Source organism: Anopheles funestus, chromosome 3RL (assembly GCF_943734845.2).
Source record: "Anopheles funestus chromosome 3RL, idAnoFuneDA-416_04, whole genome shotgun sequence".
Taxonomy (NCBI): domain Eukaryota; kingdom Metazoa; phylum Arthropoda; class Insecta; order Diptera; family Culicidae; genus Anopheles; species Anopheles funestus.
The window spans coordinates 81,846,536-81,859,426 of NC_064599.1; the positions used below are offsets into that span (position 1 = coordinate 81,846,536).

At 39.9% G+C, this 12,891-nt stretch overlaps 2 protein-coding genes across 17 annotated transcripts in view; one reads left to right on the forward strand and one right to left on the reverse strand.

Moving 5' to 3' along the window:
* Positions 1-12,891, forward strand: part of LOC125771824 (uncharacterized) — a 225,059-nt gene that overhangs the window by 107,186 nt on the left and 104,982 nt on the right. Inside the window, exons 4-5 of one of the 7 annotated variants that reach the window (XM_049442902.1) lie at positions 9,091-9,258; positions 10,080-10,234. In XM_049442902.1, the coding sequence (XP_049298859.1) occupies positions 9,091-9,110 (20 nt within the window). In that variant the 3' untranslated portion in view covers positions 9,111-9,258; positions 10,080-10,234. Of the gene's footprint in view, positions 1-9,090; positions 9,259-9,321; positions 9,451-9,571; positions 9,750-9,848; positions 10,017-10,079; positions 10,235-12,891 lie in introns of those variants that run through there. The other 6 variants (XM_049442897.1, XM_049442903.1, XM_049442901.1 and 3 more) reach the window with 6 other exon arrangements.
* LOC125771829 (splicing factor 3A subunit 2-like) overlaps positions 1-12,891 on the reverse strand; it is a 227,593-nt gene that overhangs the window by 103,954 nt on the left and 110,748 nt on the right. The window contains exons 7-9 of one of the 10 annotated variants that reach the window (XR_007419387.1): positions 12,541-12,688; positions 12,279-12,446; positions 12,046-12,212 (exon numbers count right to left, since the gene is read on the reverse strand). Coding sequence is in view for 1 of the 10 variants with exons in the window: in XM_049442908.1 (XP_049298865.1) it covers positions 12,541-12,590 (50 nt within the window). In the remaining 9 variants the exon portion in view is untranslated. The other 9 variants (XR_007419383.1, XM_049442908.1, XR_007419362.1 and 6 more) reach the window with 9 other exon arrangements.

Genomic DNA, 12,891 nt, shown 5'->3' on the forward strand with positions numbered 1-12,891 from the left:
ATGAAAAGCTTGTACATGCATTACAATGGAACAAAAATCTGACTAATGTACATGACACAGAGCCGTAGTGCAGAGCAGAAGTGCGGCGAACGTATAGCTGGCAGGTTTTGTGGAAAATTGTGAAAAAGAACAGTCTTAATATTGAGAACGGAAAAACGGAAATCTCAACGTACGTTCCTGTGTACTCCCCTTCCCCTCTTCCTCCCTCCCACACACACACAAACAAAACAGAAGAAGAAGGTTTCACCCTGGCGTGTTCGTTCCCGTTTCGCGTATTTCGAAAAGTTCTATAGCCATGTCATATTATACTGTTGTGCATAAAAGTTAGCTCCCCTCTTCAAACGCGATTTGGGGAGGGGGGGGGGGGGGTGTATGTGTGTGCAATCTTTTCATAACTCACCTCACGCTTACAATCCTCCCAAAGGTTCCCCATCCCTTCCTCCTCTACCTGCCCGCTACTCGCAATCCACCCTTCATACAGGGTAGTATTCATGCAGGGTTTTGGAAAGGATATACAACAGTGCGCACTGCATCATCGGCCAGTAGTAGTAGTAGTAGTTCGAGCTCTCAGCTGCTGTTCGGCTGTTCCATTACAACCAGCACAACATCACGCGAAACTAACGACCGAACCGAATGAGTGAACTTTCGCGAAGAACTCCCCAACTCCCGAACTCCCCAAGTTTCTTCCATTCCTCCATGAAGCTGTTGCTGTTGCTGGAGCAATTGCAGAAAATAACTTGTTCTATTTCTTCCCTCCCCCTCCCCCTCCTCGTAAATAGTGCAATCGAATAAAGAGAACGAGTAAAAGGGATAAGAAATCGGAGGGCAACAGCAACAAAAAAATCGTGAGTGCTACATGTAGAAGAAATGGGGCCGAGTACTACTCCGCGATCGAATCTTGCATCCAACCATCCAAGAAGAACATAATTGCACAAGTGCAAAAGTGCTGCATTTCTCTCTCTCTCTCTATCTCTTCTCTTTCTTTCTTATCTCTCTCACTCTCTCTCTCTCGGTTTCTTCTCTCTTTCTTCATCTAATACACCAGAGCAGAAACAAACGGAAAAGCATCCTTCAACAACCCCCCGTAGCAGGAGAGAGTGCTGAGTAGTAGTATTGCAACGGTGTAACACCTTCGATGTAGTTGACTAATGGAAGGAAGGAAACATATGCACTTTTGCAACGATGGCCAACGTCACTGACACGGAATGCATCAAACCGTGACTGGAATTAGTTCTTTTTACTTGCACCACTGTAACCGTTTCTTAGCAAACTTCATGTTGGAGAATTGGAATTTTTTGGCGGTTGTCTAAGTAAATATTGGGTTTATAAGAAGACATTACACCAAAGTTGACATCATGTGTTACATCAATTGATTCTTCTTCTGCTGTGGCACTACAACCAGTGGCGGATCAAGCTTCTGGGAGGCCCTAAGCGGAATGGTAATTGGGGCCCCAAAACTAACGAAAATCGCACTGTCGATGAAATTAAATCAATGAGGTTTATTTTGCATTGATCCACTAGAACCGATCGGAGGAACTCAAATGATGAAAATACTGACCGGGGATGAGCTGATTTCAAAAGTGCTGAGCCGGGGGGGGGAATCCTCGAGGCCCTTTAAAACTCTAGTTGCGATGGCGGGGGAAGGGGGTTTGTTTTGGTGGTTCCACAATTTTTTACTCTTTTTTTAATTTAAAGCATTATTTGAGTGAAAAGAATCTCATTGCAACCAATTGGCATTAAAATAAATCAATTTATTTTTTTTTGCAAAATTTCTCAAAAAAATGGCAAGGGGTACCCCTTATGAAATTTTCGAGTTGAAAATTTTTTTTCTGATTTTTTATTCTTTTTTAAATTTAAAGCACTATTTAAGTGAAAAGAAACTTATTGCAACAAAATTCGCATTAAAATATACCACATTTTTAAATTTTGCTGAATTGCAGAAAAATGAGGAAAATTTTACATTTTCTCAAACAGGGTAAGGAACTTGGTTCCTCGAATAACTTCTGGCACAGACATCTGAGGGCATGGCCGTCCAAGAAGAAAATGTAGCCATTGTTGCCATCTATCGACCACAAGTTAAAGATTGGCAATCCGTTGGATACCGACCGAGTTATAGGCAATATTTGGTGCAAAAATGAGTCTTATGAGATTTTCAAATTTTTATATTTTTTTCAATTTTTTCAGATTTTTTACTCTTTTTTTTTGTTTAAAGCATTACTTGAGTGAAAAGAAACTCATTGCAACCAATTGGCATTAAAATAAATCAATTTGAATTTTTTTGCAAAATTTCTCAAAAAAATGGCAAGGGGTACCCCTTATGAAATTTTCGAGTTGAAAATTTTTTAAAATTTTTTTTCTGATTTTTTATTCTTTTTATAATTTAAAGCACTATTTAAGTGAAAAGAAACTTATTGCAACAAAATTCGCATTAAAATATACCACATTTTTCTATTTTGCTACAATGCTGAAAAATGAGGAAAATTTTACATTTTCTCAAACAGGGTAGGTAACTTGGTTCCTCGAATAACTTCTGGCACAGACATCTGAGGGCATGGCCGTCCAAGAAGAAAATGTAGCCCTTGGTGCCATCTATCGACCACAGGTTAAAGATTGGCGATCCGTTGGATACCGACCGAGTTATAGGCAATATTTGGTGCAAAAATGAGTCTTATGAAAGTTTCAAATTTTTATATTTTTTTCAATTTTTTCTGATTTTTAATCTTTTTTTTTTGTTTAAAGCATTATTTGAGTGAAAAGAAAGTCATTGCAACCAATTGGCATTAAAATAAATCAATTTATTTTTTTTTGCAAAATTTCTCAAAAAAATGGCAAGGGGTACCCCTTATGAAATTTTCGAGTTGAAAATTTTTTAAAATTTTTTTCTGATTTTTTATTCTTTTTTAAATTTAAAGCATTATTTAAGTGAAAACAAACTTATTGCAACAAATTCGCATTAAAATAAATCAATTTTAAAATTTTTGCAAAATTTCCCAAAAATAAGCTAAGGCTATAGCCTTAGAAAATTTTCAAGGTTTTGTTTTTTTAATTTTTTTTTTATTTAAAGCATTATTTGAGAGAAAAGAAACTTTTTTCAACAAATTCACATCGTCGTACATCCGCCTCTGACTACAACCTCAAGCAATCTTGATATCTACTGATCTCTTGATGTCTATTAATGAGATTAATAATAATATAATAACAGTAGGGAATGATATTAAACTCAGTTAGTTAGGATAAAAACAATGGAAGCACCGACATACACCCGATATATTCAAATTATAAACAAAATAATAAATCAGATTTACACATAAGGATGAAGGATAAGAAGGAAACCCCCCACCTCCTCGTGAAGAAGTCGAATGAAAAACAATCCCCATTTTGATATGCTTCAACGAGGCGAAAATATTTGTTCGACAGACTCGTCGTCATCGGGAAAACACTCCAGGTAACCTCCGTACACTTCCTTTTTATGAAGTAAACATACGGTTCCTTTACGATGGTCGGGAAATGGTTGTAATGAAATAAGAAAAGAAACGACAAATACGCTTCAGCGCATGTAATAATCGATATTGGAAAGCAACGAAAAAATGTTTTGCGTGGTATAAAGAAGGCAAAGTATGTGCCCCTTTTGCACCATGAAGAAGTCTCAAACCCCACGGAAAACGCGATCGCCACGGAGAGGCTGTAAGAAGGTTGCCGTCTGTACGAGGGAAAGCGGAAAACCCAAGGCACATGATGAAGACCGCGCGATTCCGTCGCCGACGTGTCGTGTAACGTTTGTGGCCAGGTATGTGTTGTGCTAAAAGGAATAAAGTTACCATACTCTAACAGCGGTGAAGCAGGAACTGACTGCAAACGTTGCCACCACCATCAAAGGGACTTTGGAGGACGGTATAAGCAACTCTTCGTGGGTTCGCGACTCCCGTAGACGGTGCGAAAGGAAATAAATAAATGAACAGAACATAAATGATTGCGTTCGAAGGTTCACACGCCTGCTCCACGATAGAGCCAAGAAGTATTGATGGAACTGTTGCAAGAAATGGCATCAGCAGCATGGTTTATAAGTTACAACAATTACAACACAGTAATATGATACTGGAAAATTAACAAATATTAAACCATTCAAAACCTGGGCCCCATTTGTCCGCCTGCACAAGTAAAAATGGATTCCGTTTTGGCTGGCAAGCAATTAAATGATTCAATTAGGTCTGCCAATTTTATGACGAATTGAGCCATCGCAATCGTTCGATCCAGATAAAGCCGATTCGAAATTTCCTCCGTGCCTCTGGTGCCTGGTCCTGGGTGGTCGTTACCCTGTTTCCTTTACGAACCAGTACCGAACAATGAAATGGGGACTGAAAAGAAAATTCCGGAAAACCTTTTGGCAAAAGATGGATGAGAACCAAAAAAAAAGGAAAACGTTGGCCACATGACCGAAACTGTCATTCAAACAGAGTTTGAAGAAAAGCAACCGAAAGCAGGGAGAAGCAAAAAAAAAGGATAGAACTTTCTGCCTCGACTACAGCGACACGGGCTGTAGAATGGGCAAGCTTTTGCTCGCATTCCAACCGATCCACTGTGTTGTCCCAGGGAAGCATGAAAGACTTTTCCTCGTTCCCGCTAAAGACTGGCTGTGGATATTTCGATAGGAACGAACAGCAGAAGAAGAGCTTCGACTGAGCTGAGACAAATGAAGAGGGCCGGGCAAACGAGATTCGGGCGTGGAAAGGATGTAAAACAGAAAATCAGCATTGATATGATTGAAAAGAAAATCTTCATTGAACATCGAGTTCCGTCGTCGTCGTTGTCGTTGTCGTTGTCGATGACGGAATCATGGAACCGATCCGATAAGCCGAAACCGGGGTGGAAGGGCTGGCGCCCATCGCCATCGCGCGGTACTGCGGAATGAATTGGTCTCGTCGACGGAATGATTGGGCACGGACGAATGCGAAGCGGGAATTTCGAAAGGGGCGGAAAATCGAGTCGAGAGTTGATAGAATGTAAAAATAATTGGAATAGGGTTGTTGAGTACGGCGAAGGCAAAATACTAAGGAACAAGTGATTGTGAAATCAGCGTGCAACGAGCAAAAAAAAAATCGGAGCACAAAACTTGGCCGGTATCGAAGCAGGAAAGCAAAGGAACTGTAGTATGTAAAAATGGTGAACAAAAATGGTCCCGAAATGGTACCAAGTCAGTTGGCGAGGCGACTTGCGTCGGTTGGTTCCTCGCTTGGTAAAATAAGAAAGGCAAAATGGGGGAAAAATCGCGAAACGAGCGATTCAGGAACAATCTGAATTTTGTCGATTCTGCTGTCCTGGGGCGAGGTATCGATGTTTGTGGCATGCGGAGCACGGCACAGGACAAAACTCGTACATATAATAATGTTGTACATGTAAGTCAGCAGTGTCGGTGTGCGTTCTTTCTTTTTCTGCTAGGATTGCATCGAAGCATTAATTTCTCTACTGCGCCTGTTCACGGCAAATGAGTATGACGACAAACCGTAGCCGAACTGTTCGACCTGTTAGCGGAATATGGCACACATTACAGACGATGAATTGCAGGAGATCAATTAAGCCCGTCGTGTGGGCTGCTTTTCACCGAGGAGCAGCAAGCAACAAGAGCGGCTGATGCAGATGATGTTTACTGACTTTTGCTGACTTCGAAACAGAGCCTACTTCACTGAACAATCCGGTGTTCGAGTTCCGGTTCGATTTCGATCTTTGCTTCTCGGTTCCATACATTTTGCGCCCCACAACACCCCCCTCCCCCTTGATATATTGCTCGGAAATGCATTCTCGGGAATGCCAAATGGCGAGTTGCAGGTCGATGTAATGAGGGTAACAGCTTACAATGGGGGACGGTAGAAATGATGCTGATGAAAAGTTGGCGCTCGGTGGAGATAAACATGTGTGCATTTGAATGCAGTTGAAGTATTGCTATTAAACCTGTTCAGTTCGATGGGTTTGTAGTATGGAAATCCGGACAAACAGGCACACGTAACTTACATCGGTGAAAATGTAGTACGGCGGATGGTTAAATATCTAAACTATTTGTTTACCAATTTATTTACTAGCATTATATACTTATTTTGAATTAAAATTCTACGTGAACTTTATGTAACTATTCAATTCCGGATTTTAAGTAATGAAAAGGCCAGTCATTGCCTTGGAATCGGAACGAACTGTTAAAGCAATTACATGTAGAAAAGGAAACAAATACTACGCCGTACTACACAATTTGCCTTCGACGCTGTATCCGAAGTACAGGACCCGATTTCCGGTTCACATCCTTCCATCGTTTGCAAAAAGGTAAGGCTATCGTCTACCATTATACATATGCTGCCTGTTGTGAAATCTCAACAGCTCGCTAAAGTACCGGAGTTGTGCAAACGTGCGTGTGCCAGTACTTGTGCCACACACACACGAACAAACCCTTGTGTGTAAGCTGGCCACCGTACATTTGCATTCATTTCGCTGCCAGTGCCAAAACATTCAAGTGTGCTAAAATTCATTAAAAGTTAAAGTTAAAAAAATATATTGTTTATTACAGAATTGACGAATCTTTAGGGTTAGTTCTTGAATACTTGAACATAACTTTTAAATCGAAATTTGTCACTTGAAGCAGCCATTGTGCATTGTTGCACGAGTCCTGTAAATGTGTGGGAAATGCGAGGATTATAATCATAAAATTAACTACACTTTATGTAGTAGCAGCAGGATATGATTTTTTATAATATTTGTTTATTTGTCTTTGTCATTTTTTAATTCCTGTTGGTAAATATAAAATAAATTTCTTTGCACTTAAATAATGCTTTAAATATAAAAAAGAATAAAAAATAATAAAAAAATTAAAAAAATCTAAAAACTGCCGTAGATTAAAGATTTGGCCGGTGGTCGATTTGTCTCCAACAAATCCAGCTTGGTAGCTTCCGACGAAATCTGTGGCAAGGGGCGCAAGTCTGCAGAAGGGTATTCGGGACAGGATCTTGTAGGCAGCATTCAGGACTGTGATGGCTTGGAAGTTAGCACAGTCCAGTCTGCCCCCCTTTTTGTACACTGGGTGTATGACACCCAGCTTCCACTCGTTTCATTTCATTTCAAACATTTCAAATTTTTATAAATTATTTATTTTTTTTTTATTTTTTATTCTTTTTTTTATTTAAAGCATTATTTGAGTGAAAAGAAACTTATTTCAACCGTTTCGCATTAAAATAAATCAATTTTTATTTTTTTTGCAAAATTTCTCAAAAAAATGGCAAGGGGTACCCCTTATGAAATTTTCGAGTTGAAAATTTTTAAAAAAAAATTTCTGATTTTTTAATCTATTTTTAATTCAAAGCACTATTTAAGTGAAAAGAAACTTATTTCAACAAAATTCGCATTAAAATATACCACATTTTTCAATTTTGCTACATTACTCAAAAATGAGGAAAATTTTACATTTTCTCAAACAGGGTAAGGAACTTGGTTATTCGAATAACTTCTGGCACAGACATCTGAGGGCAAGGCCGTCCAAGAAGAAAATGTAGCCATTGTTGCCATCTATCGACCACAGGTTAAAGATTGGCGATCCGTTGGATACCGACCGAGTTATAGGCAAAAGTTGGTGCAAAAATGAGGAAAATTTTACATTTTCTCAAACAGGGTAAGGAACTTGGTTATTCGAATAACTTCTGGCACAGACATCTGAGGGCAAGGCCGTCCAAGAAGAAAATGTAGCCATTGGTGTCATCTATCGACCACAGGTTAAAGATTGGCGATCCGTTGGATACCGACCGAGTTATAGGCAAAATTTGGTGCAAAAATGAGTCTTATGAAATTTTCAAATTTTTATATTTTTTTCAATTTTTTCAGATTTTTTACTCTTTTTTTTAATTTAAAGCATTATTTGAGTGAAAAGAAAGTCATTCCAACCAATTGGCATTAAAATAAATCAATTTAAATTTTTTTGCCAAATTTCTAAAAAAAATGGCAAGGGGTACCCCTTATGAAATTTTCGAGTTGAAAATTTTTTAAAATTTTTTTTCTGATTTTTTATTCTTTTTTAAATTTAAAGCACTATTTAAGTGAAAAGAAACTTATTGCAACAAATTCCCATTAAAATATACCACATTTTTCAATTTTGCTAAATTACTCAAAAATGAAGAAAATTTTACATTTTCTCAAACAGGGTAAGGAACTTGGTTCCTCGAATAACTTCTGGCACAGACATCTCAGGTCATAGCCGTCCAAGAAGAAAATGTAGCCATTGTTGCCATCTATCGACCACAGGTTAAAGATTGGCGATCCGTTGGATACCGACCGAGTTATAGGCAAAAGTTGGTGCAAAAATGAGGAAAATTTTACATTTTCTCAAACAGGGTAAGGAACTTGGTTCCTCGAATAACTTCTGGCACAGACATCTGAGGGCAAGGCCGTCCAAGAAGAAAATGTAGCCATTGTTGCCATCTATCGACCACAGGTTCAAGATTGGCGATCCGTTGGATACCGACCGAGTTATAGGCAAAATTTGGTGCAAAAATGAGTCTTATGAAATTTTCAAACTTTTATATTTGTTTCAATTTTTTCAGATTTTTTACTCTTTTTTAATTTTAAGCATTATTTGAGTGAAAAGAAAGTCATTGCAACCAATTGGCATTAAATAAAATCATTTTAAATTTTTTTGCAAAATTTCTCAAAAAAATTGCAAGGGGTACCCCTTATGAAATTTTCGAGTTGAAAATTTTTTTGAAATTTTTTTCTGATTTTTTATTCTTTTTTAAATTTAAAGCACTATTTAAGTGAATAGAAACTTACTGCAACCATTTCGCATTAAATTAAATCAATTTAAAAAAATTTGCTAAATTTCCATACTAAGATCTTTTGAGGGCGTACCCTGTCCCATACGCAAGGCCAAAAACATCAGGTCAATCTGGCACATCGCGCCGCTAAAGAAACAAAGGAAGGAACGTGGGTTATACAACCGGAAAAACACGCATCGAGCCGAAAAAGTTTGTCCCAAACAGATTTATTTCAATTTGATTGCTTCTTATGTTCATTTTCCAGATTTGGTTTATGATAATATTAATAATATTTTTTTGTAACTTTCAGAGAACACGAGCTTCCGATAGTTTCCACCATGCTGCGATTGGTGCTAGGAGCGGCGAGAGCAGAAACTGTCAACACTGTCATCAATGTAACGGTATTTTTCTCCAAAGGACGCGTTGGTTGGTTGTTAGCGAAATATTTCTACTGTTTTTCCGATAACTACAACATTTGGTAAGTTATTAAGTGAAAACTATCCATTCCCAGAGTAAAACCAACGTCTCCTTCATATTGCAGCAGCATGCATTATCAAAATCATGCCAGTGACAACACCGGCGGCGCAGGCGTGAGCAAGTGGTACCGGCATGAACGATTGCACCAGCCAGTGCTGGAAAAGATCGATCTGAACCAGGATAAAAAGAAGTAGCATCTGACTCACAGTCATGGCAAAAATCATCAGGCCAACTTGGCACATCGTGCCGCGAAACAAGTGAAGGAAGCACCGTGAGTTGTACGACCGGAAAAACCACGCATCGAGTCGAAAAAGTTCGCCAAGATCGATCGCCCCGGTTATCAGTTGACGAAGCAGCACGATCGGGAGAATGGCCAACAGTCCTTGTCTTCCAAAGCGACTATCCGGAAATTACGGACGGTATTGTACCGCGGCATCGGTTTATGCTCGTTTACGAACCACCATCGAAAAGATCGACCACCAGTCAAACACGGTAATTTCATATTTTAATTGATTTATAAATTTATTTTCCTCGTTATTTTAATGGATTTTATAGATAATAACTAACAATTAATTAATTTGTGATTTTCAGAGAAGACGAGCTTCCGCCAATTTCCACCATGAAGCGAATGGCGCTAGCATCGGCGACAGCACGAACTGTCAGTGCTGTCATCAATGTCAAGCCATTTTTCTCCAAGGGACGCGCTGGATGGTTGTTCGCGAAGTGTTTCTACTGTTTTTCCGATAATCACAACGTTTGGTAAGTCATTAAGTGAAAACTATCCATTCCCAGAGTAAAACCAACGTCTCTTTCATATTGCAGCAGCATGGATTACCAAAACCATGTCGGTGACAACACCGGCAGCGCAGGCGAGAGCAAATGGTACCGGCGTGAACGATTGCACCAGCTAGCGCCGGAAAAGACCGATCTGAACCAGGATATCTACTAAGATCCAACGAGGGCATTATCTGTCCCACCCGTGAGGTGTAAAGCATCAGGTCAATCTGGCTCGTCGTGCCGTGAAAGAAAGGAAGGAAGCACCGTCGTTGATATAACTGGGAAAGAAATGAATCGATCCGAAAAAGTGTGTTAAGATCGGTACCGCGGCTTCGGTTTATTGCCGCTTACGATCTTAACAAGGATATCTACTAAGATCCAACGAGGGCATCTTTTGTCCCACACGCGGAGTGAAAGGCATCAGGCCAATCTGGCACGTCGTGCCGTGAAAGAAAGGAAGGAAGCACCGTCGTTGATATAACTGGGAAAGAAATGAATCGATCCGAAAAAGTGTGTTAAGATCGGTACCGCGGCTTCGGTTTATTTCCGCTTAGGTACAAAAGATCGTAACTGGACCGTGCCACTGAAAGAAAATCACAAAACGATTTTTCCTACAGTTTTCCTTAAAGCCGGAAGCGAAGAAAATTCCGCCGCCGAATGAGCACCGTAAGTTGATATTTAATCCGGTTCCGCCACCGCCGACAAAGGTAAAGCGAGTGCAGGATGATACAGGTCCGAAAGTGGATGTTAAAATGATGTATGATCATAATTTACAATATTTGAATAGTCGTATGTGTGTAAATTTATTTATTGAAATAATAATCTGGATTTTTAATAATTTTTTGATATATTCCGGTCGACAAAAACGAAAGAAACTAACGAAAAATAAGTTAAAACACCAAGAGAGCATCCCTCAAAGAGGTAACATTAACCGCAATCCGATTTGCAAGCAACCGAAAAATTCCGAAAACGAACACCAAAAACGACTTTCGACACCAAGAGAGCATCCAATCGAGGAGGTAACATCTAGCTGGTACTGAAAAGCTTCCGCTAGCCTCCGCGATGCTATAATGGCGCTAATTAGTTCAGCGCCACCTGAACTATGGTGGAGAATAGTGGAAGCTGCTAATTAAAAATGCTTTTAGCGCCACTTTGGCAACTGTGGAGACTAGCGGAAGCACTACCAGTTAGATGTTACCTCCTCGATTGGATGCTCTCTTGGTGTCGAAATTCGTTTTTGGTGCTCGTTTTCGGAATTTTTCAGTTTCTTGCAAATCGAACAGCGGTTAATGTTACCTCTTTGAGGGATGCTCTCTTGGTGTTTTAACTTAGTTTTCGTTAGTTTCTTTCGTTTTTGTCGACCGGAATATATCAAAAAATTATTAAAAATCCAGATTTTTATTATTTCAATAAATAAATTTACACACATAGGAACATTTTATTATTGTAAATTATGATTTTACATCAGTTTTACATCCACATCCGGACCTAAATCAATCTGCACTCGCTTTATATATGTCGGCGGTGGAGGAACCGGATTAAATATTGGCTTAGGGTGCACATTCGGTGGCGGTGCTGGAATTTTCTTCGGTTCCGGCTTTAAGGAAAACTGTAGGAAAAATCGTTTTGTGTTTTTCTTTCAATGGCACGGTCCAGTTACGATCTTTTGTACCTAAGCAGAAATAAACCGAAGCCACGGTGTCGATCTTAACACACTTTTTCGGATCGATGCGTTTCTTTCCCAGCTATATCAACGACGGTGCTTCCTTCCTTTCTTTCACGGCACGACGTGCCAGATTGGCCTGATGCCTTTCACTCCGCGTGTGGGACAGAAGATGTCCTCGTTGGATCTTAGTAGATAGCCTTGTTTAGATCGTAAGCGGCAATAAACCGAAGCCGCGGTACCGATCTTAACACACTTTTTCGGATCGATTCGTTTCTTTCCCAGCTATATCAACGACGGTGCTTCCTTTGTTTCTTTCACGGCACGACGAGCCAGATTGACCTGATGCTTTACACCTCACGGGTTGAACAGATGATGCCCTCGCTGAATCTTAGTAGATATCCTTGTTCAGATCGATCTTTTCCAGCGCTGGCTGGCACAATCGTTCACGCCGGTACCACTTGCTCTCGCCTACGCCGCCGGTGTTGTCACTGGCATGGTTTTGGTAATCCATGCTGCTGCAATATGAAGGAGACGTTGGTTTTACTCTGGGAATGGATAGTTTTCACTTAATATCTTACCAAACGTTGTGATTATCGGAAAAACAGTAGAAACACCTCGCGAACAACCATCCAGCGCGTCCCTTGGAGAAAAATGGCTTGACATTGATGACAGCACTGACATTTCGTGCTGTCGCCGATGCTAGCGCCATTCGCTTCATGGTGGAAACTGGCGGAAGCTCTTGTTCTCTGAAAATAACAATTAATTATTAATAATTATCGATATAATCCATTAAAATAACGAGGAAAATAAACTTAAAAATACATTAAAATATGAAATTACCGTGTTTGACTGGTGGTCGATCTTTTCGATGGTGGTTCGTAAACGAACATAAACCGATGCCGCGGTACAATACCGTCCGTAATTTCCAGATAGTCGCTTTGGAGGACAAGGACTGTTGCCCATTCTCCGGATCGTGCTGCTTCGTCAGCTGATAACCGTGGCGATCGATCTTGGCGAACTTTTTCGGCTCGATGCGTGGTTTTTCCGGTCGTACAACTCACGGTGCTTCCTTCACTTGTTTCGCGGCACGATGTGCCAAGTTGGCCTGATGATTTTTGCCATGACTGTGAGTCAGATGCTACTTCTTTTTATCCTGGTTCAGATCGATCTTTTCCAGCGGTAGCTGGTGCA